Source organism: Symphalangus syndactylus, chromosome X (assembly GCF_028878055.3).
Source record: "Symphalangus syndactylus isolate Jambi chromosome X, NHGRI_mSymSyn1-v2.1_pri, whole genome shotgun sequence".
NCBI lineage: Eukaryota > Metazoa > Chordata > Mammalia > Primates > Hylobatidae > Symphalangus > Symphalangus syndactylus.
Window position 1 is genome coordinate 121,409,331 of NC_072447.2, and position 27,214 is coordinate 121,436,544.

The 27,214-nt window shown below is 35.8% G+C and overlaps 1 protein-coding gene across 9 annotated transcripts in view; it reads right to left on the bottom strand.

Annotated features, from left to right (window-relative positions):
* The window catches only part of KLHL13 (kelch like family member 13), a 233,728-nt gene that overhangs the window by 42,926 nt on the left and 163,588 nt on the right, over positions 1–27,214 (bottom strand). For all 9 annotated transcript variants that reach the window (XM_055268037.2, XM_055268038.2, XM_063634849.1 and 6 more), the window contains one exon: positions 7,801–7,942. In XM_055268037.2, coding sequence (XP_055124012.1) covers positions 7,801–7,914 — 114 coding nt within the window. In that variant the 5' untranslated portion in view covers positions 7,915–7,942. The remainder of the gene's footprint in view (positions 1–7,800; positions 7,943–27,214) is intronic.

Sequence of the window (27,214 nt, forward strand, 5' to 3'; positions counted from 1 at the left end):
TGCTATGCATTCACATTCATATGTATACATATTGTATAATTTTTCTACTGATAAAAAGGATTATACAATACATTTTTAACAGCTTTATTGAGATATAATTTGAATACCATACAATTCACCCATTTAAAGCACACAAATCAATGGTTTTAGTATATTCACAGATATATGCAACGATATCCAGAGTCAACTTCAGAATATTTTTATCACTGCAAAAAGAAACCCTGTACCCTTTAGCTTTCACTCTCATATCCCCCCAATTTCCCTAGCTGTAAGCAACCAATAGTCTACTTTACATCTCGATAGGTTTCTTTATTCTGGACATTTCATACAAATGGAATCACATAAAACATGGAATCACATAAAATATGGATTTGGTGACTAGCCCCTTTCAATTAGCATAATGTTTTCAAAGTTCATCCATATGATAGCATGTATTAGTACTTCATCTTTTAAAATAGCTGGATCATATTACATTGTATGGATATATCATATTTTCCCTGTTACTTTTTTTTTAGTATCTTATATTCTTTCCATTCAGTATGTACAGATATTACTCTTTTTGGTGACCGCACAGTATTGCATAGTTTTGGTGCAACATATTTCATGTAACCATTCACCTACTGATAGATACTTAAGTTATTGCTAATGTTTATCCATTGTAACAATAATTTATAACCTACAAAAAATATATAGGGAGAAAAGAAAAGGCCATGACTCTTGGTGGAAGAAGGTCCCACCTCTAGAACAATGGTCTTAAAACTATGTTCCTTGATCTGCAGCATCATCTAGGAACTTGTTAGAAATGCAAATTCCTGGGCCTTATCCCCAGAGTTTTTGATTCGAAAATTCTGGTTTGGGACCTAGTGTTCAGTGTTTTAGCAAGCCCTCCTGATGATTCTGACATGCACTAAAATTTGAGAACCATTGCTTTAAATATCTCTCACTGCACTACAGTGGCAATCATTGTTTGGTTTCCAGTAAATTTTAAAAATTAGCAGGCCCACAATAATTGGCTTTAACTCATGACTACTATGGGCATTACATAAGGTAGGAGTATAGTAGTGAGGTGTTTCTTATTTTTCTTTAGCGAGAGCACTTTAGTATACCAAAAACACTTCTTCCTCACATACTTTTCCTATCTGTTTGACCCCTTATTCTCTCTTCCCATAACTTGAAAAATCAACAAGTAAACCATTTACACAGCTTTTTTTTGAGCACCTTAAAAATCTATCCTCAGATGTATAACAAACAAAAATAGCCAAAGACTTGTTTTCATATATTAGAAGATTAGAGGGATTTATTTTTTTATACTTAAAGTTCTGGGGTACATGTGCAGAAAATGCAGGTTTGTTACACAGGTATACACTTGCCATGGTGGTTTGCTGCACCCATCAATCCATCATCTACATTAGGTATTTCTCCTAATGCTGTGCCTCCCCTAGCCCCCCACCCCCTGAAAGGCCCTGGTGTGTAACGTTCCCCTCCCTGTGTCCATGTGTTCTCATTGTTCACCTCCCACTTATGAGTGAGAACATGTGGTGTTTGGTTTTCTTTTCTTGTGTTACTTTGCTGAGAATGATGGTTTCCAGCTCGTGCATGTCCCTGCAAAGGACATGAACTCATCCTTTTAATGGCTGCATAGTATTCCATGGTGTGTATGTGCCACATTTTGTTTATCTAATCTATCATTGATGGACATTTGGGTTGGTTCCAAGTCTTTGCTATTGTGAACAGTGCTGCAATAAACATACATGTGCATGTGTCTTAATAGTAAAATGATTTATAAATCCTTTGGGTATATGCCCAGTAATGGGATTGTGGGTCAAATGGTATTTCTGGTTCTAGATCCTTGACGAATCACCACACTGTCTTCCACAATGGTTGAACTAATTTATACACCCACCAACAGAGTAAACGTGTTCCTATTTCTCCACATCTTCTCCAGCATTTGTTGTTTCCTGGCTTTTTAATGATCACCGTTCTAACTGGCATGAGATGGTATCTCCTTGTGGTTTTGATTTGCATTTCTCTAATGACCAGTAATCATGAGCTTTTTTTTTTTTTTCATATATTTGTTGGACGCATAAATGTGTTCTTTTGAGAAGTGTCTGTTCATATCCTTCACACACTTTTTGATGGGGTGGTTTGTTTTTTCTTGTAAATTTGTTTAAGTCCTTTGTAGATTCTGGATATTAGCCCTTTGTATGATGGATAGATTGCAAAAATTTTCTCCCATTCTGTAGGATTCCTGTACACTCTGATGATAGTTTCTTTTGGTGTGCAGAAGCTCTTTAGTTTAATTAGATCCCATTTGTCAGTTTTGGCTTTTGTTGCCATTGCTTTTGGTGTGTTAGTCATCAAGTCTTTGCCAATGCCTATGTCCTGAATGGTATTGCCTAGGTTTTCTTCCAGGGTTTTTATGGTTTTAGGTCTTACGTTTAAGTCTTTAATCCATCTTGAGTTAATTTTTGTATAAGCTGTAAGGAAGGGGTCCAGTTTCAGTTTTCTGCATATGGCTAGCCAGTTTTCCCAACACCACTTATTAAATAGGGAATCCTTTCCCCATTTCTTGTTATTGTCAGGTTGGGCAAAGATCAGATCTGATAGTTGTAGATGTGTGGCATTACTTCTGAGGGCTCTGTTCTGTTCCATTTGTCTATATATCTGTTTTGGTACCAGTACCATGCTGTTTTGGTTACTGTAGCCTTGTAGTATAGTTTGAAGTCAGGTAGTGGGATGCCTCCAGCTTTGTTCTTTTTGCTTAGGATTGTCTTGGCTACACGGGCTCTTTTTTGGTTCCATATGAAATTTAAAGTAGCTTTTTTCTAATTCTGTGAAGAAAGTCATTGGTAGCTTGATGGGGATAGCATTGAATCGATAAATTACATTGGGCAGTATGTCCATTTTCACGATACTGATTCTTCCTATCCATGAGCACAGAATGTTTTTCCATTTGTTTGTGTCCTTTCTTATTTCCTTGAGCAGTGGTTTGTAGTTCTCCTTGAAGAGGTCCTTCACGTCCCTTGTAAGTTGGATTCCTAGGTATTTTATTCTCTTTGTAGCAATTGTGAATGGGAGTTCACTCATGATTTGGCTCTCTGTTTGTCTGTTATTGGTGTATAGGAATGCCTGTGATTTTTTGCACATTGATTTTGTATCCTGAGACTTTGCTGAAGTTGCTTATCAGCTTAAGGAGATTTGGGGCTGAGATGATGGGATTTTCTAAATATACAATCATGTCATCTGCAAACAGAGACAATTTAACTTCCTCTCTTCCTATTTGAATAAACTTTATTTCTTTCTCTTGCCTGATTGCCCTGGCCAGAACTTCCAATACTATGTTGAATAGGAGTGGTGAGAGATGGCATCCTTGTCTTGTGCCAGTTTTCAAAGAGAATGCTTCCAGCTTTTGCCCATTCAGTATGATATTGGCTGTGGGTTTGTCATAAATAACGCTTATTATTTTGAGATACGTTACATCAATACCTAGTTTATTCAGAGTTTTTAGGATGAAGGTGTGTTGAATTTTGTCAAAGGCGTTTTCTGCATCTATTGAGAAAATCATGTGGTTTTTGTCATTTGTTCTGTTTATGTGATGGATTACATTTTATTGAGGATTTTTGCATCTATGTTGATCAGGGATGTTGGCCTGAAATTTTCTTTTTTTGTTGTCTTTGCCAGGTTTTGGTATCAGGATGATGCTGGCCTCATAAAAAGAGTTGGGGAATATTCCATCTTTTTCTATTGTTTGGAATAGTTTCAGAAGGAATGGTATCAGCTCTTCTTTGTACCTCTGGTAGAATCTGGCTGTGACTCTGTCTGGTCCTGGGCCTTTTTTGGTTGGTAGGCTATTAATTACTGCCTCAATTTCAGAACTTGTTATTGGTCTATTCAGGGATTCGACTTCTCTCTAGTTTAGTCTTGGGAGGGTGTATGTGTCTAGGAATTTACCCATTTCTTCTAGATTTTCTAGTTTATTTGTGTAGAGGTGTTTGTAGTATTCTCTGATGGTAGTCTATTTCTGTGGGATCAGTGGTGACATCCCCTTTATCATTTCTTATTGTGTCTATTTGATTCTTCTCTCTTTTTTCTTCATTAATCTGGCTAGTGGTCTATCTATTTTGTTGATCTTTTCAAAAAACCAGCTCCTGGATTCACTGAGATATTGAAGTGTTCCTCGTGTCTCTATCTCCTTCAGTTTTACTCTGATCTTAGTTACTTCTTGTCGTCTGCTAGCTTTTGAATTTGTTTGCTCTTGCTTCTCTAGTTCTTTTAATTGTGATGTTAGGGTGTCAATTTTAGCTTTCCTGCTTTCTCCTACGGGGATTTAGTGCTATAAATTTCTCTCTAAACACTGCTTTAGCTGTGTCCTAGAGATTCTGGTATGTTGTGTCTTTGTTCTCATTGGTTTCAAAGAACTTATTTATTTCTGCCTTAATTTCGTTATATACCCAGTAGTCATTCAGGAGCAGGTTGTTCAGTTTCCCTATACTTGTATGGTTTTGAGTGAATTTCTTAATCCTGAGTTCTAATTTGATTGCACTGTGGTTTCAGAGACTGCTATGATTTCTGTTCTTTTAACTGAGGAGTGTTTTACTTCCAATTATGTGGTCAGTTTTACAATAAGTGTAATGTGGTGCTAAGAAGAATGTATATTCTGTTCATTTGGGATGGAGAGTTCTGTAGATGTCTATTAGGTCTGCTTGGTCTAGAGCTGAGTTCAAGTCCTGAATATCCTTGTTAATTTTCTGTCTCATTAATCTGTCTAATATTGTCAGTGGGGTGATAAAATCTCCCACTCTTATTGTGTGGGAGTCTAAGTCTCTTTGTAGATCTCTACGAACTTGCTTAATGAATCTGGGTGCTCCTGTGCTGGGTGCATATATATTTAGGATAGTTAGCTCTTCTTGTTGCATCGATCCCTTTACCATTATGCAATGCTCTTCTTTGTCTTTTTTGATCTTTGTTGGTTTAAAGTCTGTTTTATCAGAAACTAGGATTGCAACCCCTGCTTGTTTTTTGTTTTCCATTTGCTTGGTAAATATTCTTCCATCCCTTTATTTTGAGCCCATGTGTGTCTTTGCATGTGAGATGGGTCTCCTGAATACAGCACACCAATGGGCCTTGACTCTATCCAATTTGCCAGTCAGTGTCTTTTAATTGGGGCATTTAGCATATTTACATTTAAGGTTAATACTGTTATGTGTGAATTTGATCCTGTCATTATGATGCTAGCTAGTTATTTTGCCCCTTTATTGATGCAGTTTCTTCATAGTGTCAATGGTCTTTACAATTTGGTATGTTTTTGCAGTGGTTGGTACCAGTTTTTTCTTTCCATATTTAGTGCTTCCTTCAGGAGCTCTTGTAAGGCAGGCCTGGTAGTGACAAAATCTCTCAGCATTTTCTTGTCTGTAAAGGATTTTATTTATCCTTTGTTTATGAAGCTTAGTTTGGCTGGATATGAAATTCTGGGTTGAAAATTCTTTTGCTTAAGAATGTTGAATATTGGTCCCCACTCTCTTCTGCCTTGTAGGGTTTCTGCAGAGAGATCTGATGTTAGTCTGATGGGCTTCCCTTTGCAGGTAACCCGACCTTTCTCTCCGGCTGCCCTTAACATTTTTTCCTTCATTTCAACCTTGGTGAATCTGATGATTATGTGTCTTGGGGTTGCTCTTCTTGAGGAGTATCTTTGTGGCATTCTCTGTATTTCCTGAATTTGAATGTTGGCCTCTCTTGCTAGGTTGGGGAAGTTCTCCTGGAGAATACCCTGAAGAGTATTTTCCAACTTTGTTCCATTCTCCCCATCACTTTCAGGTACACCAATCTAACTTAGGTTTGGTCTTTTCATATAGTCCCATATTTCTTGGAGGCTTTGTTTGTTTCTTTTCATTCTTGTTTCTTTGATCTTGTCTTCTTGCTTTATTTCATTAAGTTGATCTTCAATCTCTGATATCCTTTCTTCTGCTTGATTGATTTGGCTGTTGATACTTTTGTATGCTTCATGAAGTTCTCATGCTGTGTTTTTCAGCTCCATCAGGTCATTTATGTTCTTCTCTAAATTGGTTATTCTAGTTAGCAATTCCTGTAATTTTTTTCAAGGTTCTTAGCTTCCTTGCATTGGGTTAGAACATGCTCCTTTAGCTCGGAGGAGTTTGTTGTTACCCACCTTCTGAAGCCTACTTCTGTCAGTTTGTCAAACTCATTCTCTGTCCAGTTTTGTTCCCTTGCTGGCGAGGAGTTGTGATCCTTTGGAGGAGAAGAGGCGCTCTGGTGTTTGGAATTTTCAGCCTTTTTGTGTTGGTTTTTCCTCATCTTTGTGGATTTATCTACCTTTGATCTTTAACGTTGGTGACCTTCAGATGCGGTTTCTGTGTGGATGCCATTTTTGTTGTTCTTGACGCTATTCCTTTCTTCTGTTTATTAGTTTTCCTTCTAACAGTCAGGCCCCTCTGCTGCAGATCTGCTAGAGGTGCTAGAGGTCCACTCCACACCCTGTTTGCCTGGGTATCACCAGTGGAGGCTCAGTTGGAAATGCAGAAATCACCCACCTTCTGCGTTGATCTTGCCGGGAGCTGCAGACCAGAGCTGTTCTATTCAGCCATCTTCCCTTTTCCCTACACAGCTTTAAGATGCCAGGAGATGGAAAGATTTTCATTCCTGACTCTCACATATCTATTGATGATACCCACAGGACAATGAACCTTAGATAGACCCCAGCTCCAATTAGAAACTGAAATACTAGGGAAATGGGATTTTACTGAATGCAAAGATTGAAACTAGAAGGAAATTTAGAGGTATGCTAGTCAAGAGTCACATTTTGGAGACAAGGAAAATGAAATCCGGTGAAATTACCTTTAAACACAGAGGATGCACAGCAAGTATAAACCTTGTCCCTCATTATATTATATTCTATATACAGCTTTACTATAATGGTTCTTGATCAGGGATATGCATGAAATCCATCTGGGTAGATTTCTTTTAAATATGCATTTAGAAAGGCAAATTTTCCTTATCTTACTAAGGGTAGTAAGAGGACTGATATAATTTAACTATCTTTAGAAGACATTAATGGACATCCAGTATCATATTGCTCTCTAATTCAGCAATGCCCACAGAAGTCAGAAAATGTCCACAAAGGTCAGAAGTACTTAGGCTTCTAATCCCTGTGCTAAATAGCTCCAGATTGCTGTGTTTCATGTTCTTTTGGCTTTCTACTGTGTTTCTGTCCCCTGCTTTGATTTTAGTTATTACTTATTACACGTATCAGAGGGTTTGCATCCAGCAGTCCTAACCTCTACTCCCACAGTTACTACTATCAATGCGAATTGGGACACCAAATAAATACAATCTTTAGAACCATTACAAAGATGATAGTAAAACAGGCTGTGAATGAGGAACTAGGAAAATTCAGTGTAGGGACCCTGTAATACTTACTTTGACTGCTATGGAATGAAATCAGATATGGTATTCTGTAAGAAAGTGGCATACTGGCAAAATGTCCTTTATACAAACCAAACAAAAAATTGATTCTGAGGATTTTTTAACCTCAGGAATGTATGCATTCCTCCATCAAGATTTCTCTCCTGGTTAGTTTTTGTCTTTGTTTCTTTATTTAATAAACTTCATTTTTTAGAGCCGTTTTGGGTTCACAGCAAAACTGAGCAAAAAATAGTTACCATACATTTCCTATTCACACATACACACCCACAACCTCCCCCACTACTGACATCCTGCATCACAAAATCCATGGTGGGTTTTTTAAAGCTATGTAAACACTACCAAAGAGACAGCTTAAATTACCTGTAACACCACAGAACTGTGGGTATTGCTGGTAAAGATGCGTGTAGGTCCTGCCTTGGAAGACTGCAAATGGGATGAGAGGCCCATTTCGCTGCCTCCAAGGGACAATTTCATGTGTTGGTCTTCCTCTTCCACGAGAGATCTGAAAGTTTTTTTACATAAGAAAGAAGGGGAAATTAAAACTTGTACAATTTACAATGAGATTATTTAGAAAAATAATCAGTCACTATCGCAATCATATGACTATGCAATATGGTGAATATTGTTTCACTATATTATATGCTTGTACCACTCTTTATCTTAGAAGAAATGTATATTTGTAAAATGCTTTCCAAGTACAGAAAATACAGATGATAACTGAGAAATCAACTTAAAAGGTGGTTCAAAAATATAGTCACAGAGTTTTTAAAGGCCACAGTAATTACTGTTGATATGTTACTATTTAGATAGCAATGCCATCAAATTATGTTGCATACAGTTAAAATTGATTTGGAACACCTAATTTTGAAAAGATAAAAATAATAGCTGCCATTTATTGAATAGTCATTATATAGCAGGTACTTGCCAATAATTTTATACACAGACTAAAGAAGGGTCAGAAACCACTTACATTATTAAAGTGGTTGGCCCAGGGTTTGAATCTAGGTCTAGTCTGATTCCCACTCCAAACCCCCATTAATAAAAGTAAAAGATTAATTGTTATATATTAATGTGTTACTTTATCTTCTGTTATTAGTAATAGTTCTAATAAACCCCAACTGAACAAAATTTTTCACATGAAATAATTTCTTTTTCTAGCAGTATCTCTCACTTACCAGTTTGAGATTGCTTAATACCTACAATCTAGTCACATTTCCATCTTTTCAAAGAAATGAATACTAAAAATAGAAATACAGGCAATTCTGTATTTGCATATATTGCAGCAATAATATTTTCAAGGGGCATAAGTATGAGTGGGAGAACCTTAGTCAGTAGGTCACTTAGTTGCAAAGAGACTATGACAATACATTTGATAGTTTAAAAATCTCAGTTAGGTTATACTAAAAATGTGCCATTATTAACAACCTTTCATCATTCCTTAGAAGAGATCTTGTGTTTCTCCATAGGTATACATTGCTAAAATAATCTCTGGATCACCTGCCTAAGAGTGGGGAGCCCATGGCTCATGAATTTGGTTCTGCATTCATGATACAGACTGCTAAAAAGACTGCTAAAATAGACATTAGGAAAAAAGAAGGAGAGCAGATTTTCAAGTGCTGGAACTCTTCATTTTTTCTGCAATTTCCTCAATTTTGAATTATTTGCTTTTCTAACTGTCTAACTGAGCTATCCAATATCAGAAAGTTTTCACCTTTTTTTTCCTGTCATACCTATAACCCCAAGTTGATCAGTTTTAACAAGAAAAAGACTATACTAAAGATTCTGCTTTTTGAATTATGACACCAACCAAGTGGCTTTAAATCTTGCAATAATTAGCAAAAATTCTGGCCTTAAGGGTGACATCAATTCTTCTTAATGATATTAGAGCCATAATATAACCAAAAATGAATTAATAATATATAACCATGTTTAATTCAATTCTGATAGATATTTAATAAAGAAGAGAATAATTTAAGATTTTAAAAAGCATAAAAGAAAATGGATATAACCTTCCACCAGAGTTTCAGAGACAGCTTTAAAGAGAATTAAGTCATATTTATGATATATAGCACACACACACACACTTTTAAACAACTTTTGTGGACAGACGTTTAAAATTACAGAATCAATTGGAAAAGTCAGAAATTGATTGATGGTGACTGTTATCCCTAACCAGAAAATGTCTATTCATCCAGATCATATTAATAGGATATTCAAGCAGACTGTTTTATTAGTTTCTGTATTCCCTGCACAGAGCCTGGCACGAAAGACTTAATATATGTCCTCTGAATGAATACAGAATTTTCTTTCTGTAGATCATTCCAAAGACATTTCTTTATTATGCAGTGCTTAAATGACCATCAATTATCATTCTTATAAAACTGCAGATGTAAAAGGGATAGGAGAAAAGCTGAATTCACATTGCCACAATAACATATCCTGGAAATTGCTTTTTTGAGTAAACTACAAGTAACAACTTGTTTACTTTGTCATTTGTCTCTCGCTCTTAAAAACAGAAAGCAAAAAGTGAAAATGCAGCCCTTTCTTGCCAATATAATATGCTTGCCTTTTTAATTAATTACTTCAAAAGCTGAAGAAGCCTGGACTAAAATTATCTTTTTCATGATGTTTTATCAGTATCTTTTGACTTTTTAACATTCAAAACACTCCCTACTAATTTCTGCTTTGGTAACACAGTACATGCCATGTTAACCTTCTTAGCAGATTCAATATTCCCATCTATCTCCCCTTTATTAAGTTTATTGATTGAATGTGAAGAGCACTGTTCTTCAACATTGCAAGGAGGTAACACTTCTCTGCAAAGCCCAAGCCACAATTATATCAATCTATGCTTAAAGGAATGATTATCTGAGTAATTCCAAGAAAAAAAATAAGTTTTTAATCTGATGTTTTTTCAACTCATATAGTTAAATACAATATACATACAAATCATTCTCAGTGTGGGGAGGGGGAGCAGGAGGCATTTTGCCCCTCCTCCCACTCCCATGATTCATAATGTCTGCAGACATTTTTCACTGTCACAACTGAGGATGCTGCTAAACATCCTACAAAACACAGGACAGTTCTCAAGGTCAAAGCTGTTCTCAGGCAGAAAAGTCAAGTGCCAAAGGTGAGAAATCCTAATATAGAGGAATTTACTGTCTCATGAAAATTTTTCTCAAGCAATTTCATGATTTAAATAATTTCCCAGTCATAGGGTTGAATCCATGAGGTAATGCGAGCAATATGAAACACAGCAGGATTATTAATTATCACTAATTCTTCCAAGGCTACCTAACAGAATATCTCTGCTCTCCACAGGCCCATCAATTTGAAAACTCAAGTCTAAGAGTAAAAAAGTAGATAATGGCTTTGAAGTTTATAAGAAAATTATGCAGCAAAGCTTTTGTTTTACATAAGCTCATGTAAGAATAATAATTTCCTAAATCTGCATAAAACAGTTGTTATTTGGATCCACTTTTACATGTTAAGTTAGAATCTGGCAAATTCTGTCTAAATAGTCCCATTTCACCAACCCTACAAGATTATTCATGAGAGAGACTATATTAACGAATTTTGTTTCTAAAAATTAAACCTCTCTTTTCCCTACAATATTATAGTCTGCATATTGCCTGCATGCCACCCCCCGCCTACCCAATCACCACAGCACACATCTTATTCTTGAAACAATGACCAACCATAAAGCACAAGAGCAATCTTTCACAAAGTGTACGTGAATCACTCAACTGTGCTTGTTCAAAGAAAACAACTACTTTTTTGATGAGTATTAGCTTAGAGATGGAGGCACTGTCTGATCATTTTACTGAAAACATTGTAAACGTGGTCAAACCAAACATACACAGACTGTGGCATTTCTCTGCACTGCATTTAAAGACAAAGGGAAAAAAAGTCTAAGCCATTTGTCATATGTTAACAAAGGGCTACCAACATTGTAATCTTGCCTCGAAATGTCCACATATTTAAAATTACCCGAAGGGAAACGTGTAAGTGATATGGGCACACAATTCACAAAGATCAAGGTGCAAATGGTTAGCAGATAGAAAAAGTTCAACCTCATCAGTATTCCAGAATATGCACAAAGATTCTATCTTTAAACCTGCAAAATTATCAGAGTACAAGATATACTCTCAAAATTGCTAGTGCAAACATGTAACAAACTCCTACTACTGTCTGCATAGAATCGTTCATCCAAATGGATTTTTTCAAAGGAAATTTAAAACTCACTAAATGGACAAATGTGGTTTTTTTTAATAGCAAGCAACATGACAATGAAGAATTGTGTCCTAGTATCTATGTCCTGGTAGGCAGGCCAAAGCAAGAGTGCTCTGCTGATCTGATTTAAATGTGTTTTCTTCAATGAATCCCTCTGTAGAGGTTTAATTTGGTAGACGTTCTATAGAGAACCACGTACTCTTAGAATTCATTATAGTAAATATGTTTGTTGGAATGCTATATGAGGAAGGAAAAAGCATCTCTTAATTGCATCATTTGGCTCAAAAGCCACAAATAATCTTCCAATGTTCCTCAATCTCCATACCTAAATAAATCCCACGATAATCCACTGAAACCAGTACCATTGTGTTTAAAAAATAAGATATCATCTTGATCAATTATAAAATGTGTACCTCAATTTCTTGGTTTCTATCATTGCAAATAGCAGTTCATGTTATACAGAAACCCAGGTGTGGTCAAATTTCATTGTCAAGGAAAAGGGAACATTTTGGTGCTTCTTGAAATTATTATCATGAAAACACAATAAAAACACTTAACTTTTCTTGGTAGAGAGGTTATGTGTGCCAATTCATGCACTGGTACATTAACGTCTAGCTCACATCAAATAAAAAGCAACATCTTGATACTGCTATGAATAAAAGACTGTTTTCTACACTTTCCTGTACTGTTTGTAATTTCTGAAGGGAAAAAAAGAAGAAATGAATTAGAGAAAAGCTAGAAAGGTAAAAGTATATGAACAACACTTTTCTCTTTAGTTCCCTGATTTGTTTCATAGTGCTTTACTTGCCATCATTTCATTACCAAAAAAGGTTAAATCTAACAATATATGCTAAAAACTCAATTTCACTGCAACAAAAAAATGAAAGTCCCAGGCTGGGCATGGTGGCTCACGCCTGTAATCCCAGCACTTTGGAAGGCCAAAGCGGGCAGATCACCTGAGATCAGGAGTTCGAGACCAGCCCAGCCAACATGGTAAAACCCTGTCTCCACTAAAAGCACAAAAATCAGCCGCGCGGTGGCAGGTGCCTGTAATCCTAGCTACTTAGGAGGCTGAGGCAGGGGAATGGCTTGAACCCTGGGGGGCGGGGGGGCAGTGAGCCGAGACTGTGCCACTGCACTCCAGCCTGGGTGAAAGAGTGAAACTCCGTCTCAAAAAAAAAAAAAAAAAGAAAAAGAAAAAAAAGTCTCTTGCGTTAGTGTCAAAAGTATAATATAGATATTTCAAGTTCCCCAGATTAATAATACTACCTTAACTAAAGTTGGTGTCAGTGGGTTGCTATACAGGAACAACAATAACAAAATAAAATGAAAACAAAAACAAGAAAGCTATGAATGGTTTAACAATACAACAAAACAGGTTGGTTAATCAAGGCACTGACTATCCACTACCCAACCCCCAGGAAAATAAAATACATATTGCTCACACTCACAATTTAAAAAGAAAATCAAGAAAAAATTCTTCAAAGTACTTTCCATCCATTTATTTTTCTGCTCTGAAACAGAGAAGTGTCTGCTAGCAGCAGCATTTGCTAAATGAAACATTTCTTGTGATAAAGTTGCATGGCAGGTGGAGAAGAAATTTCACCACCTGTTCTCATACTCATTTGAATTTCAGGGCTAAATCTGTCAAGGTATTTCCTTCCACCCTTGAGAAATAAATTAAAAACTTAAGATGGTAGAAGCCATTTTCCATTGGCTTTTTAAGATAGAGTCAAAGTATTCATACTGCATTGAATTTGAAAGATATTAATAGCTTTTCTACTCCTCTCTCCACACTTCCCAAACAAAAGCTGAATGATATCACACACGTTTGAGTGTACACATACTTAACTTTCATTATGAAAAAAAGGAACATGTTTTGAAAAAATCGGGAACAAAATTTCCAACTCATGAAGTAAACTAATGTATATAAAATAAGCCTGGCATTTTTGTTGAAAAAAATTAAAAACTTAAACTTTCAAATATTGAAAGATTTGTCCCCCAACTAAAATGTCATTTATAGTATCATTACACAAAGAAATTATAAATATCACAGCAACTTCTCTCTCTTTTTTCTTTTTCAAATACCAACAAGAGTGAGCTTGAAAGTAACATCTATTAATAAGGCATAAATTAATTGTTGTTAATGAGAACACATGGACACAGGAAGGGGAACATCACACTCCGGGGACTGTTGTGGGGTGGGGGGAGGAGGGAGGGACAGCATTAGGAGATATACCTAATGCTAAATGACGAGTTAATGGGTGCAGCACACCAACATGGCACATAGATACATATGTAACAAACCTGCACATTGTGCACATGTACCCTAAAACTTAAAGTATAATAATAATAATAATAATTTAAAAAAGGAAATTTAAAAACCAACTCCTTCAGACCACTAGTTTCCCTTCTGTTTATGATGTTTATCACTTCACATTTTTAATTAGTAAAGTATAAAATGAATCATAAAAAAATTAATTATTGTTTAAAGAATATATCTTCTTAATGAGATGTTTGCCTGAAAGGAATCAAGAAAGATAAAGCTTTTGTTAGTTATTTGTAGTTTTTTAAATGACATAAATATATTATTGTCTACTTGAAATCATTTCACTAATGGAACTCTTTAGTTACAGATGAGATTTTATAAAATAGCTGCTATCTTTCCAAGGCTATAAGAAGCTATTGCACTGGCTATAAGCAGCTATTGCACAGGCTTCTTATATGCATATGTCTGTCACATTTAAAATAGAACAGTATTAATAAATAGCTTATGTCTGTTTTAACATAGGAATAAGATCGTTTACCCAGCACCTGCTGTGTACTAAGCACTGTGCCAGGCACATGCTAGTATCCTACTTAATCCTTGTAATAATCTCATTTAAAGACAGGGAACTGAAGCTCGGAGAGTTTAAGGCCTCACCATGAGTCTAGTAACTATGATTTGAACCCACATCTGAATCCAGAGCCTACATTGTTCCCATTTATACCAAGCCTAAAAAATTAAAAATAGCAGACAGTAGAGGCTATAAGTCACTTAGCATTTCAATGCTTAATTTATAAGCACAAGGAGGATATCAGAGAGATACATTCTGTTATAGGCAAGTAATTTTCTGGTGTAATTAATTCAATCTGAAGATCACTTACTTTTACCATTCTATTTCCATAAAAGCAATACCAACACTAAAAATCTTTCATGCTATTCTCCCAACACATATGGGGTAGGGAGGTAGTAAATCCTAGAAAATAACTCAGTTGGAATTTGGGGAGAATTTCACATACTGATATCAACATTTAAAAGAACACATTCTGAACTCTAATGCCAACCATCACAATAACAGATATAACACTATGACATAGATAAGGGAATTGGGCTAGACAAATGATACTCCATTAGATAACTATAACAGGATGAAAGTTAATTACCCAAATCAAAAGGCATTTCCACTGAATATCTCAATCTTGTCCTTAAAGAACTTCAAAATAATATTTGCTCCCTCTACTTAGCATATTTCAAGACTTTAGTGTCCCTTCATCTTTTAAAATTTATATACCAGTTAAACTGCATCATGTCCAATTCATCTTGACCAAAAATGTTTTCTATTTAGAAAGCTTAGTTTACATATTATTTCTCATTCTCCACATTTCTTATATTTGTGTGAAAGCAAGATAAGTAGATGGGTAGATTGGTAGATAGGTAGACGGATGGATGGATGGATAAATGGATACATGGATGGATGAATGGTAGGTAGATAGGGTATGTAGGAATCCATTCTATTTTCTGAATGAGATAATTATTTTATTTCTAATGAAGTAATTTAAAAATAACTAGAAGATGAATGAATTTCTAAATGTTGATTCCATACCTTCTATACAAACAAGTGAATTCAAATCTTCCTTGCTTTTATAAAACCACATAGGTGAAAGAACGCACATGTGGTAATGGTGGTAGGGAGATGGCAATATGTAGAAGTGGGCTAGGAGAAACAGCATGTGCTCCCATCACTGTCAAGAGTCCCCTTCCCAGTGCACAGAGGAAATAGTTACAATCCTCTGGTGAAGCATAGGCCCTCTAGAAGGATGCTTCGCCCTACAGCTAGCACCCAGCCTGCCCTTTGAGAAGTCTCTATATCTGCAGCAGTGAGTTGCCTTCTCTTTCTTTAATCCAAAAATGAAGAAACTGGAATGGGTATTCCAACCCCTTCAATGCCCAGGCCAATTTTCTAGGAGCTTTGCTTCCAGAGGATTTGCTAACCAAGGTGTCATTTTACTCCCATTATCTGTAGCTCATCAACTTTAAAATTTGACTCTTTTTGCTAAGGTGCATTAAAATCAAAAAGCATGTTAAGAAAGAACTGTGTTTCACCTTCCTAAGATTTTTATTAAATATTCAAACATCTGAGTTACCCAATTTTAGAGTTTATTATTAAAGCAGATTCCACAAACTCAAAACCAATTAGAAATAACTGAGACAAATCTATTTGGGAACAGGAGACTCATTAATCAACTGCTAAAAGGTGGTGAAAATCCTATCCTTTTCTGAATTTCCCAGTTCTATTCAACTTCACAAAGTCAGTAATTCGTGACCAGCTCTTAAGAGAATGTTTATTTATCTTTTAAGGGGAAACATGAAAAAAACTAAGAGTAAGACTCACAAAGTAATAACCGTTGCATTCCATGTTTTAAGAAATATAATTGGCAACCCTGAGTCCCAATGACTCTATGTATTCAAAGCCCGTAATAAATTTACCAAATCTCAGTCTTGATTTTTGTAATGGCCTGGAGTCATCTCTAATTATTTCAATGAATGTAGGAAAAAATTAGTATCAAATCAATCATATGTTTTCAATATGACAGCCAGTATTTTTAAGACAGGGGAGAATAATACAAAAAAAGAAGACAGTCTCTCAACCAAATGAGTCTGGGAATCACTCTTAGGATAGTTCTTTCAAGCTCATCACAGATATGTGGCTCAATGGAAGCAAAGACTCTAAGTATCATTTTTCAACATTAAAGTTATTGTCCCTTTTCTGCATATCTGCCTCACCATTAACGGTGTTTTTCCACAAAACTTTATTATAAGACTTCAATTTATCCCTTTTGTAGTATGCTTCCCATAAAGAAACATATCCATTGCTGGCCATAAGCTCTCAGGTTGTTAGGAGATGCAAAAAGTCTTTACTGTTACTTACAGCCCACTCACCTATCTACATATTCACAGTTATCACACTCCAAGAGTATATATGTGGTCTTTAGCTCTAGGACTGGTTCCTGGTTTTTCACCTAAAATGTTTTAGGATCCACCATTTTACTACACTCCTAGAAAGCTATTTTAATTAAGATCACTATAATATTCCAGTCCATATCACAGAGCAATTTCAGGATCTAGCCACAGACAACTCTGCTAATGTGAATAACAAAAATTGCTCTACCAAAACCACCATAAGTGTTTATCCATGGTGCAGTAACTCTAAAGAAGGATTCATTTGGGCAAAGTATTTATGTGTCACAACTATACATCATTACCTAAAATATTAAAACATATTTACAAAATTTATAATGTTTTTCTGGAAGGCAGACTGATGATTTGGGGAGGGGCTATTCCAAATTATAAATCATCAAGGAATTTGTCTCTTTAGGGGTAAGATGTTTATTTTTAGAAACATCATGTTCTCTGGCTAAAAGAAGGCTATGTGTTCTTGGGTAGAACATACCATTGTGATAAAAATGACATAGTAGGCATCAAGCATTCAAATCTCCTGGTCATTTAAATGGGAATTTTAAATTGAAGATAACTGGAGCGTTTTCAGATTGTGTGTACATGTGTTTTGCAGAAGCAATCTATGAATTATGAAGTAGTAATGAAGTACTTATCTTAATCTGTGTGAGATAAATGAAAAAAGAGAAGCATTCCTTTCCTTCCTTTTATACAGTCCTTTAAACCAGTGTTTCACACCCCAAACTATAATTTCTGACTCTCAGTGCAGGTGAGAAGCAGACAAAAGGGGAGAAGAGTCACCATGTAGATGAGAGTAGCAAGGAGTCAAGGTGTTAAAAGTTTCCCTAGCTGGTCGGAAAATGCCACTACCCTCACTCACTCCATCTCCATGAGCTACTTGTTGAAGCAATCATCATTTTTACATCTTCAAAATCCAATCTTTTCATATGTCAAAGATACGCTTAATGGTAATGAATTTGACTACATACATATTTCTTAATGACCATTCCTAAAATGTTGGTCAGTCAGAAGAAATTTCAGGAATCTCCGATGTATCCTGATATTATACATTCAAAAGAACTATAGATAAAATATTTGGATTCTAAAAGGCAATTGCTCTCACCAAAATTATTTGGCCACCTTTGACCCTTGCTTCTTCCCCATTTCCCATGTCCAATCAACTGTTAAGTTCAACTGAATCTCTCTCTAGAATGCTCCTATCCTTCAACCCCCATCCACTCTCACTGCCTCTACCATAGTTCTTGTCTCAATTACCTCTTACCTGGATTTAATTATAATTTTCACATACATAATGGTCTTTATATATACTGTGATTGTATTTATAGCTCAGAAAAGCACTCCCTTGCTCAAAGGTATTCAGTGAGTCACTGCTTGACGAACAGAAGCCAAATCCTACACTCTTTGAAGTCAAGGCTTCCTGGCCTCGCCCTCCTTAACTAATTGCACAGTCCAGCAAATTATTCACAATAAATGTTTGTTTAATGACCATAGAACAAACAAAAATCCAAATTTACTTACAAACTACCAATTGTTTTGCTTTGGAATATATTGCTTTTACATATTCACAGCTATGCATTTTTTGTCTCTTGCTAAACAAGTAATGTGTAAAAGCCATTGTATTTAATCATTTTTAACACAAAGAAAATTCATTTAATTTAAATATAATATCGGCTAAACCTTTATGGTTAGGTTGAAGCCCTTTAAGTATAAAAAATTCAGGACATAAATGTAAATACTTTTTTGAGTGCTAATTTTTAATTTATTTCTCCTAAACCCTAGTCAGGTTTTCTTTTTCTCCTAGTCAGTGATTTATTTTATCAAACTATACACACAAAACACATTATCATTTAAGTAAAAGCATATTAGCTTCAAAACATAAATATCTCAAATAGTTTTCTCCATTATGATGAACAGCATGCAAAAATAAGTCAAATAACTCTTAACTTTGAGAGTAGTTTCTATCATAGAACAGATTTTAAAAAAACCTTATTTTCCTTATCAGTTACAATTTGATGAACCATGACTAAAGTATTTTGGTCACTGGTAGATTGCTTCTAGTAAAATTACTTTCAGTCTGTGCCAGCATCATGGTATTTCTCAGCAACAATGAACAGAATCTGGATTTTTGATTAGTTCTTTTCATAGGAAATACAGTCATAACTTATTCTCTAACAAGACCATGATACACAATAGCCCCCATTATTCGGTGGATACATTCCAAGACCTCCAGTGGATGTTTGAAACTATGGATATAACAAATCCCATATACACTACGTTTTATTCCTATATATACATAACTACCTGATTTATAAATTAGGTACAGTAAGATATCAACAACAATAACTAATAATAAATAGAACAATTATAACAATATACTTTAATAAAAGTTATGTGAATGTGCTCTTTTTCTCTGTCTCTTTCTCAAAATATCTTATACTGTACTCACCTATTTTCATGCCACGGTTAACCATGGGTAACTCATTCCAAGGAGTTGGAAATCATGCATAAGGGACAACTACTATATTCAATTACTGTGTATATCAGATGAATAAACTTAACACTTTCATGTGAAGTGATTTGCACAGAGGTACAGACCTAAAAACTATTCTCTAAATTCATTTATAAAATCAACATTTATTGAGCATCTGCTATGTGCCAGGCACTGCACTAGATGATAGGAAAACAAAGAGCAGTCAGGATACTTGCCTGCTAAGAAATGATAATAAAAAACACTTACTTTCCAAATAATTAAATGATATAAAATAATAAATGCTTACCACTATTTACTAACAAATATCATGTTGTATAATTCATAGAAACCACAGTAACAAAACAATTGCCAACTTTTTTCTCTAATCCATAAGGGTATCAGTTCATATTTAGCATATAAGCACCAAATAAAAATAAATAAATAATATCAACTTTCCTTACTATTATTTTAAAGGGTTATTTGTTCAAGATCAGGCTATCTGCAGGGCTGGATCAGCAATCACACAATATTCACTATTCAAAAACATAATGTGCAATTTTAATTATATTGAAGAAAGTCAAAACTCTTGATGATGTGATAGTACCTCATATCATTTGAAAAAAAAAAACACTCTAATTGCATCTATCTATATGCTTCAGCAACATTTCTATGAAAAGTATATTAATGAGCCAAGTCTCCAGTCTACTTAAAACCAAACCTTTGTTTCCAGTTCCACGAACTTTGTTTAGCTGTGAATCATTCAGAAATGACTGCATGCACACACCCTCTGTAGGAAAGTGATCATAACGAATGAGAAAATCACTTCAATTTGGTGATGCTAAGGGATTATCTACTGGACAATGATTCACAATCTAGTGTCATCCATATACTTTTCAAAATTGTATTTCAAATATTTTGTAGGTCCACCCAAACTAAAGCTAGATCAGACTATTAATTAAGAACATGCTTCACTGTCAGACAAGAGAAAAGCTCTGATATAATCGCATCTAATAAAGAGAAACCTAGTTAAGATTTTGTAGAGCTGGTCTTTAACATTAATTTTAATGCAGTTGAAGAAATGGTATTTTAAAAAGGAAATATAAATTAAGACTGGGTTAAATCACCAAATACAAATGTACACAGATGGAGAAAAAGTGATCAGGCATTAATATCACATTCTCTTTCAAGGTAAATGGTATGACCAAAAGCGTGATTTCTAAGGTTCCTATCAGCTTGTGGATTGAAAGAACCCTGATTGAGATAATTATGCACATTATATGATGTCAAGGTCTTATCTCATTGATCAGTGAAAAGCTCTATATTTTTGAAACCAGAAAAAAAAGTGAAAAAAAAAGATGTTACAGGGCAACTCATAAATGATTAGCCAAGTTCACTTAGAACTTTTAGAAACAGCTGTGGTGAGAGACTTAAATGTGGGAAGCAAGAAGGGAATGCAGTTAGGTACAGAGGGATCGCATAAGCACAAATTAAGCCCAATTGCCCACATACACTCAACTGAGCTTGCCACTCCAATTCATCATTCTCATAATATTTGGTTCTCTAAATTTTAGTGCTCTAAAACACAATATTTTCAATCTAAACCTTTTAAATTTAAAATACCATCTGAAGGCCAAGTGTGGTGGCTCATGTCTGTAATCCCAGCACTTTGCGGGGCACAGGTTGGGGGCAGGGGGATAGCTTGAGGCTAGGAGTTCACGACCAGTCTTGGAAACACAGCAATATCCTGTCTCTACAAAAAAAGTAATAATAATAAATTAAAATACCATCACCCCCTGCACCTGCCATAATAGGAGCCAGACAATGTCTAGAAAGTTTGGTAACCAGATCTGAGATCAGAACTTTCCTGGATGCACCTCCAAGTTTAGAAATGCCACTTTTGAGGCCGTAACTTGCTGAAGAATCAAACATAATGGTCAATGAGTAGCATAGACAGTCCTCACCTGTTATTTAACTGTTCCTATTTCACTCAGCAGATGTTACCCGACACTCAAATTTTCAATATTTGCCCCCTGCACCTGCCAAAGACCAAACACTAAAGTGCATTAGCAACAACCACATAATCATATGCCACTGCTAGATAATTCAGTACTATGTTTTGAAGATTTTTAAGGTTCTCAACAACCTGTATTACTTGAATTTCCAGAGACATGCAAAGACCTTCTAGCTGTTAACTATTATTTTCTGGTAGCCTTTATGTTCAATCTGATTTTGAACAGTCTTTTGAATAAACTGAAAATGTTTTGGGAAGGTAGAAATGTAGAGTCCTTTGAAATTTTTTTCAATGCAATAAAATGCAATCAACATCAACCAACTTGTATTATGCATACACTTTAGTACTTTTTAAATGGCTCTGATAACAGTGGAGTTATTCTGAATGATTCTGCTTGTTGCATCAAATTTTATTAAGAAAACTAATTTCATGATTTTATTCAAAAGGTAGCACTATTACTTATTAACTTTTAATAAGAGACTTGGGCTATGTGAACCATCTCAAAATAGCCTGAATTTTCAAAAAAATAGTTTTTAAATAACTAGCATCTTCAATTTCACTCATATCTGTATTTTATATGATTGTATATGCTTGCAAAATCGATGTAATCAAAACAATTGCTCCTATTTTATAAAATGTAGAGCACACTAAAACCTCTAATAGGAGAAACTTGTTTTCATGATACTTTCAACACAACCCCAGATTATAGTTCTGTTACTGGATAATTCCACTTTTTAATAAGATTTCCATGAAATCATTGTTGCAAGGGCTGAGAACTGCCTATGTAATGTTTAAACTATTATAATTTTCAAGAACAAAACTACTGATCCAGAGATTAATAAATATGGCTTAGTTACAGGAATGCAAAATATGTAGAACCACTTGGGTTAATTGGAACACTTTCTACAACGCATGTGTAAGCCCAACATGATTGTGTTCAACTAGAGTATTGTAGATAGAACAAATGACCTCCTAAAGATGTCCATATCTTAACCCCAGGAATCTGTGGAGATGTTGTTATATGGCAAAGGAAACTTTGAAAATGTGATAAAGGTTACGAACTTTGAAATGGGGAGTCTCTTGTTTTATCCAGGTAGCCTAATCTAATTACATGAGTCCTGAAAAAATGGAAGAAGAAGGCAGAAGAGTGAGCCATAAAGCAGTGTGAAAAGGATTCAACCTGCTGTCGCTGGCCTTAACGAGGGAGGAATGGGGCTGGAATGCAAGCAATCTCTAGAAGCTGAAATTGTCCTTTAACTTACAGCCAACGAGATGATAGGAACCTTGGTCCTACAGCCACAAAGAACGGAATTTTGTCAATGACAGGAATGAGCAGGAAACAGATTCTCCCCTAGAGCCTCAGCCTTGCTGACACTTTTATTTGAGCCCCGTGAGACCAGTAACAAATTTCTGATCTGAAAAAAAACTGTAAGATAATATGCCAAGCATGGTGGCTCATGCCTGTAATCCCAGTACTTTGGGAGGCTGAGACAGGAGGATAGCTTGAGCCCAGGAGTTTGAAACCAGCCTGGGTAACACAGCAAGACCTCATCTCTACAAATAATAATAATAATAATAGAAGAAGAAGAAAGAAGAAAGAAGAAGGAAGAAGGAGAAGGAAGAAGGAGAAGGAAGAAGGAGGAGGAGGAGGAGGAGGAGGAGGAGAAAGGAGAAAGAAGGAGAAGGAGAAGGAGAAGGAGGAAAAGGAGAAGGAGGAGAAGAAAAGAGAGGAGAAGGAGGAGAAGAAGGAGGAGGAGAAGGAGAAGGAGATGGAGACGGAGAAAGAAAGAAAGGAAGAAGAAGAAAGAAGAAGAGGAAGAGGAAGAAGAAGAAGAAAGAAGAAGAAGAAGAAAGAAAGAAAAAGAAGAATAAAAGGAAGAAGAAGAAAAGGAAGAAGAAGAAAAGGAAGAAGAAGAAAGAAGAAGAAAGAAAGGAAGAAGAAGAAGAAAGAAGAAGAAGAAGAAGAAGAAGAAGAAGAAGAAGAAGAAGAAGAAGAAGAAGAAGAAGAAGAAGAAAGAAGAAAGAAGAAAGAGGAAGAAGAAGAAGGAGGAAGAAGAAGGAAGAAAGAAGAAGAAGAAGAAGAAGAGAAGAAGAGAAGAAGAAAGAAGAAGAAGAAGAAAGAAGAAGAAGAAGAAGAAGAAGAAGAAGAAGAAGAAGAAGAAGAAGAAGAAGAAGAAGAAGAAGAAGAAGAAAGAAGAAGAAGAAAAGAAGAAGAAGAAGAAGAAGAAGAAGAAGAAGAAGAAGAAGAAGAAGAAGAAGAAGAAGAAGAAGAAGAAGCAGCAGCAGCAGCAGAAGCACTTGAGGCTGGTGGTCGAGGCTGCAGGGAGCCATGATCATGCCACTGTACTCCAGCCTGGGCGACACAGTGAGATACTGATAATGGCCTAAAATGACATTTTAGGCCATTCGTTTGCACTAATTTGATATGGCAGCAATAGAAAAGTAATACATAGAGGTTTGGGTTTTTTGTTTTTTCATTGAGTATTTGCATACGATTAAGCAGTGGGAGGATAATGTCTGCAGGAAAGTACTAAACATACTGACTGGGGTAGAACCCTTGGAACATGCTAAAAAGAGTACACCAGCTACGGCACTGTCCATGGTAGCTAATTACCATGGGTGGGAAATGTGTGTAATCAATGAAGTGGAATAGTGCTTCAAGGAACTATGGAAACATCAAGAGACAATGAAGTTAATCCCGATATCATATGAGCAAGTAAAGATAATTGCCTCAATATTTTCCTTCAACTTCACCACTTGACAGTATGCAAGTAAAGCTTTCTAACGTCTTCCTATACCACCCCCCAATTCAAAAAGGTTTTCCCATCTACTATACTTCCCTTTTCTTCTAATCCTAGTAAGGTATTATATAATTAATAGATGGCATGAAAGTAGCAAAACTCTATAAAAATGAAATGGCATTGGAGAAATTACGAGCTTTGAAATCACATGGCCCTATATTTGAATTTTGGCTCAACTTATAATTTGATGTGTAACATTAAGCAAGTTAATTAACCTCTCTGAACTTGTGTCCTTATTCGTAAAATAGGGAGAAGATGTACACTTACAGGGCTTTTTGGGAGGAACGAAATTAAGTGCTTAGCACTTCTATAATAGAAGAAAATAAATTGTATTACATTTAACTATGCTAAACTAGGACTTTTTTTATTATTATACTTTAGGTTTTAGGGTACATGTGCACAATGTGCAGGTTTGTTACATATGTATCCATGTGCCATGTTGGTTTGCTGCACCCATTAACTCGTCATTTAGCATTAGGTATATCTCCTAATGCTGTCCCTCCCCCCTCCCCCCACTCCACAACAGTCCCCGGAGTGTGATGTTCCCCTTGCTGTGTCCATGAGTTCTCATTGTTCAATTCCCACCTGTGAGTGAGAACATGCGGTGTTTGGTTTTTTGTCCTTGCGATAGTTTACTGAGAATGATGGTTTCCAGTTTCATCCATGTCCCTACAAAGGACATGAACTCATCATTTTTTATGGCTGCATAGTATTCCATGGTGTATATGTGCCACATTTTCTTAATCCACTCTATCGTTGTTGGATATTTGGGTTGGTTCCAAGTCTTTGCTGTTGTGAATAGTGACGCAATAAACATACGTGTGCATGTGTCTTTATAGCAGCATGATTTATAGTCCTTTGGGTATATACCCAGTAATGGGATGGCTGGGTCAAATGGTATTTCTAGTTCTAGATCCCTGAGGAATCGCCACACTGACTTCCACAATGGTTGAACTAGTTTACAGTCCCACCAACAGTGTAAAAGTGTTCCTATTTCTCCACATCCTCTCCAGCACCTGTTGTTTCCTGACTTTTTAATGATGGCCATTCTAACTGGTGTGAGATGGTATCTCACTGTGGTTTTGATTTGCATTTCTCTGATGGCCAGTAATGATGAGCATTTTTTCATGTTAAACTAGGACATTTTAAAAATTTGAAATATGTCTCATGAAGTTTAGAATATCTGTTATACATGCTAGATTAAAATTTAATCTAAAGTTCTGAAACTTGTTTTTATTTTTTTGTTATTGAAGATAAGTTACTTCATTACTCCATTGAACTATATCATAAGAAATCCTCTCAAATAAATTGGGCATGTTCTTGCTTTAGCATGACATAAATGTGGGAGAAAATGGATAAAAACAACAGATACCCTCATCATAGTAAGTTATGCTGGGAAAAATATTTTAGTATAATTGGAAACACAATATAATTTTATTTTAGACTACGATTAAATCTTGAGTTTGAGATCAAATTATTACTGCTTGGAACGTAATATATGTACCCTTGGGTGCTATAAAGTGCCTAAAAAGTAAATTATTCCCTGTCCAATGTAAAGAATGGTATTTCATTCTTGTTGTTTAAAAAGATACTATGAAATTTAAACATAAATTGCTTTACTTTCCATCCTGTGCAATATGCACTTTAAAATGTGTTATCTACCTCCAGTTCAGGTCTCCCCACTTAGTCCAGACAAATTTTTCTTCTGAGGTATTTTCACTGCCCTTAAATCTATTATCAATATTGAAAGTACAGTAGGCAAGAATTTATTTAACCTGTTTGTCTTGGTTCCGAATTTTCACAGCAGGAGAATAAATTAAGCTATTTAATTGCTTATGAATGAAGATAGTATGGAAGATAAAAAATAATCACTTTGAATGATCACAAGGACTACACCCCTAATCCTCAGCAGAGTTATGCCTGGCACATAATAGACAGTTGAGTAACTGGAGAATGTTATAAACTTAATATACAAGGTGATTGAAAAAGAACTGAGCACTTTCTTTTTTTTTTATTATACTTTAAGATTTAGGGTACATGTGCACAACGTGCAGGTTTGTTACATATGTATACATGTGCCATGTTGGTGTGCTGCACCCATTAACTCATCATTTAATATTAGGTATATCTCCTAATGCTATCCCTCCCCCATACCCCCACCCCACAACAGGCCCCGGTGTGTGATGTTCCCCTTCCTGTGTCCATGAGTTCTCATTGTTCAGTTCCCACCTATGAGTGAGAACATGCAGTGTTTGGTTTTTTGTCCTTGCGATAGTTTGCTGAGAATGGTGGTTTCCAGCTTCATCCATGTCCCTACAAAGGACATCAACTCATCATTTTTTATGGCTGCATAGTATTCCCTGGTGTATATGTGCCACATTTTCTTAATCCAGTCTATCATTGTTGGACATTTGGGTTGGTTCCAAGTATTTGCTATTGTGAATAGTGCCACAGTAAACATACGTGTGCGTGTGTCTTTATAGCAGCATGACTTACAATCCTTTGGGTATACACCCAGTAATGGGATGGCTGGGTCAAATGGTATTTCTAGTTCTAGATCCCTGAGGAATTGCCACACCGACTTCCACAATGGTTGAACTAGTTTACAGTCCCACCAACAGTGTAAAAGTGTTCCTATTTCTCCACATCCTCTCCAGCACCTGTTGTTTCCTGACTTTTTAATGATCGCCATTCTAACTGGTGTGAGATGGTATCTCATTGTGGTATTGATTTGCATTTCTCTGATGGCCAGTGATGATGAGCATTTTTTCATGTGTCTTTTGGCTGCATAAATGTCTTCTTTTGAGAAGTGTCTGTTCCTATCCTTCACCCACTTGTTGATGGGGTTGTTTGTTTTTTTCTTATAAATTTGTTTGAAATTCTACCAGAGGTACAAGGAGGAGCTGGTACCATTCCTTCTGAAACTATTCCAATCAGTAGAAAAAGAGGGAATCCTCCCTAACTCATTTTATGAGGCCAGCATCATCCTGATACCAAAGCCTGGCAGAGACACAACAAAA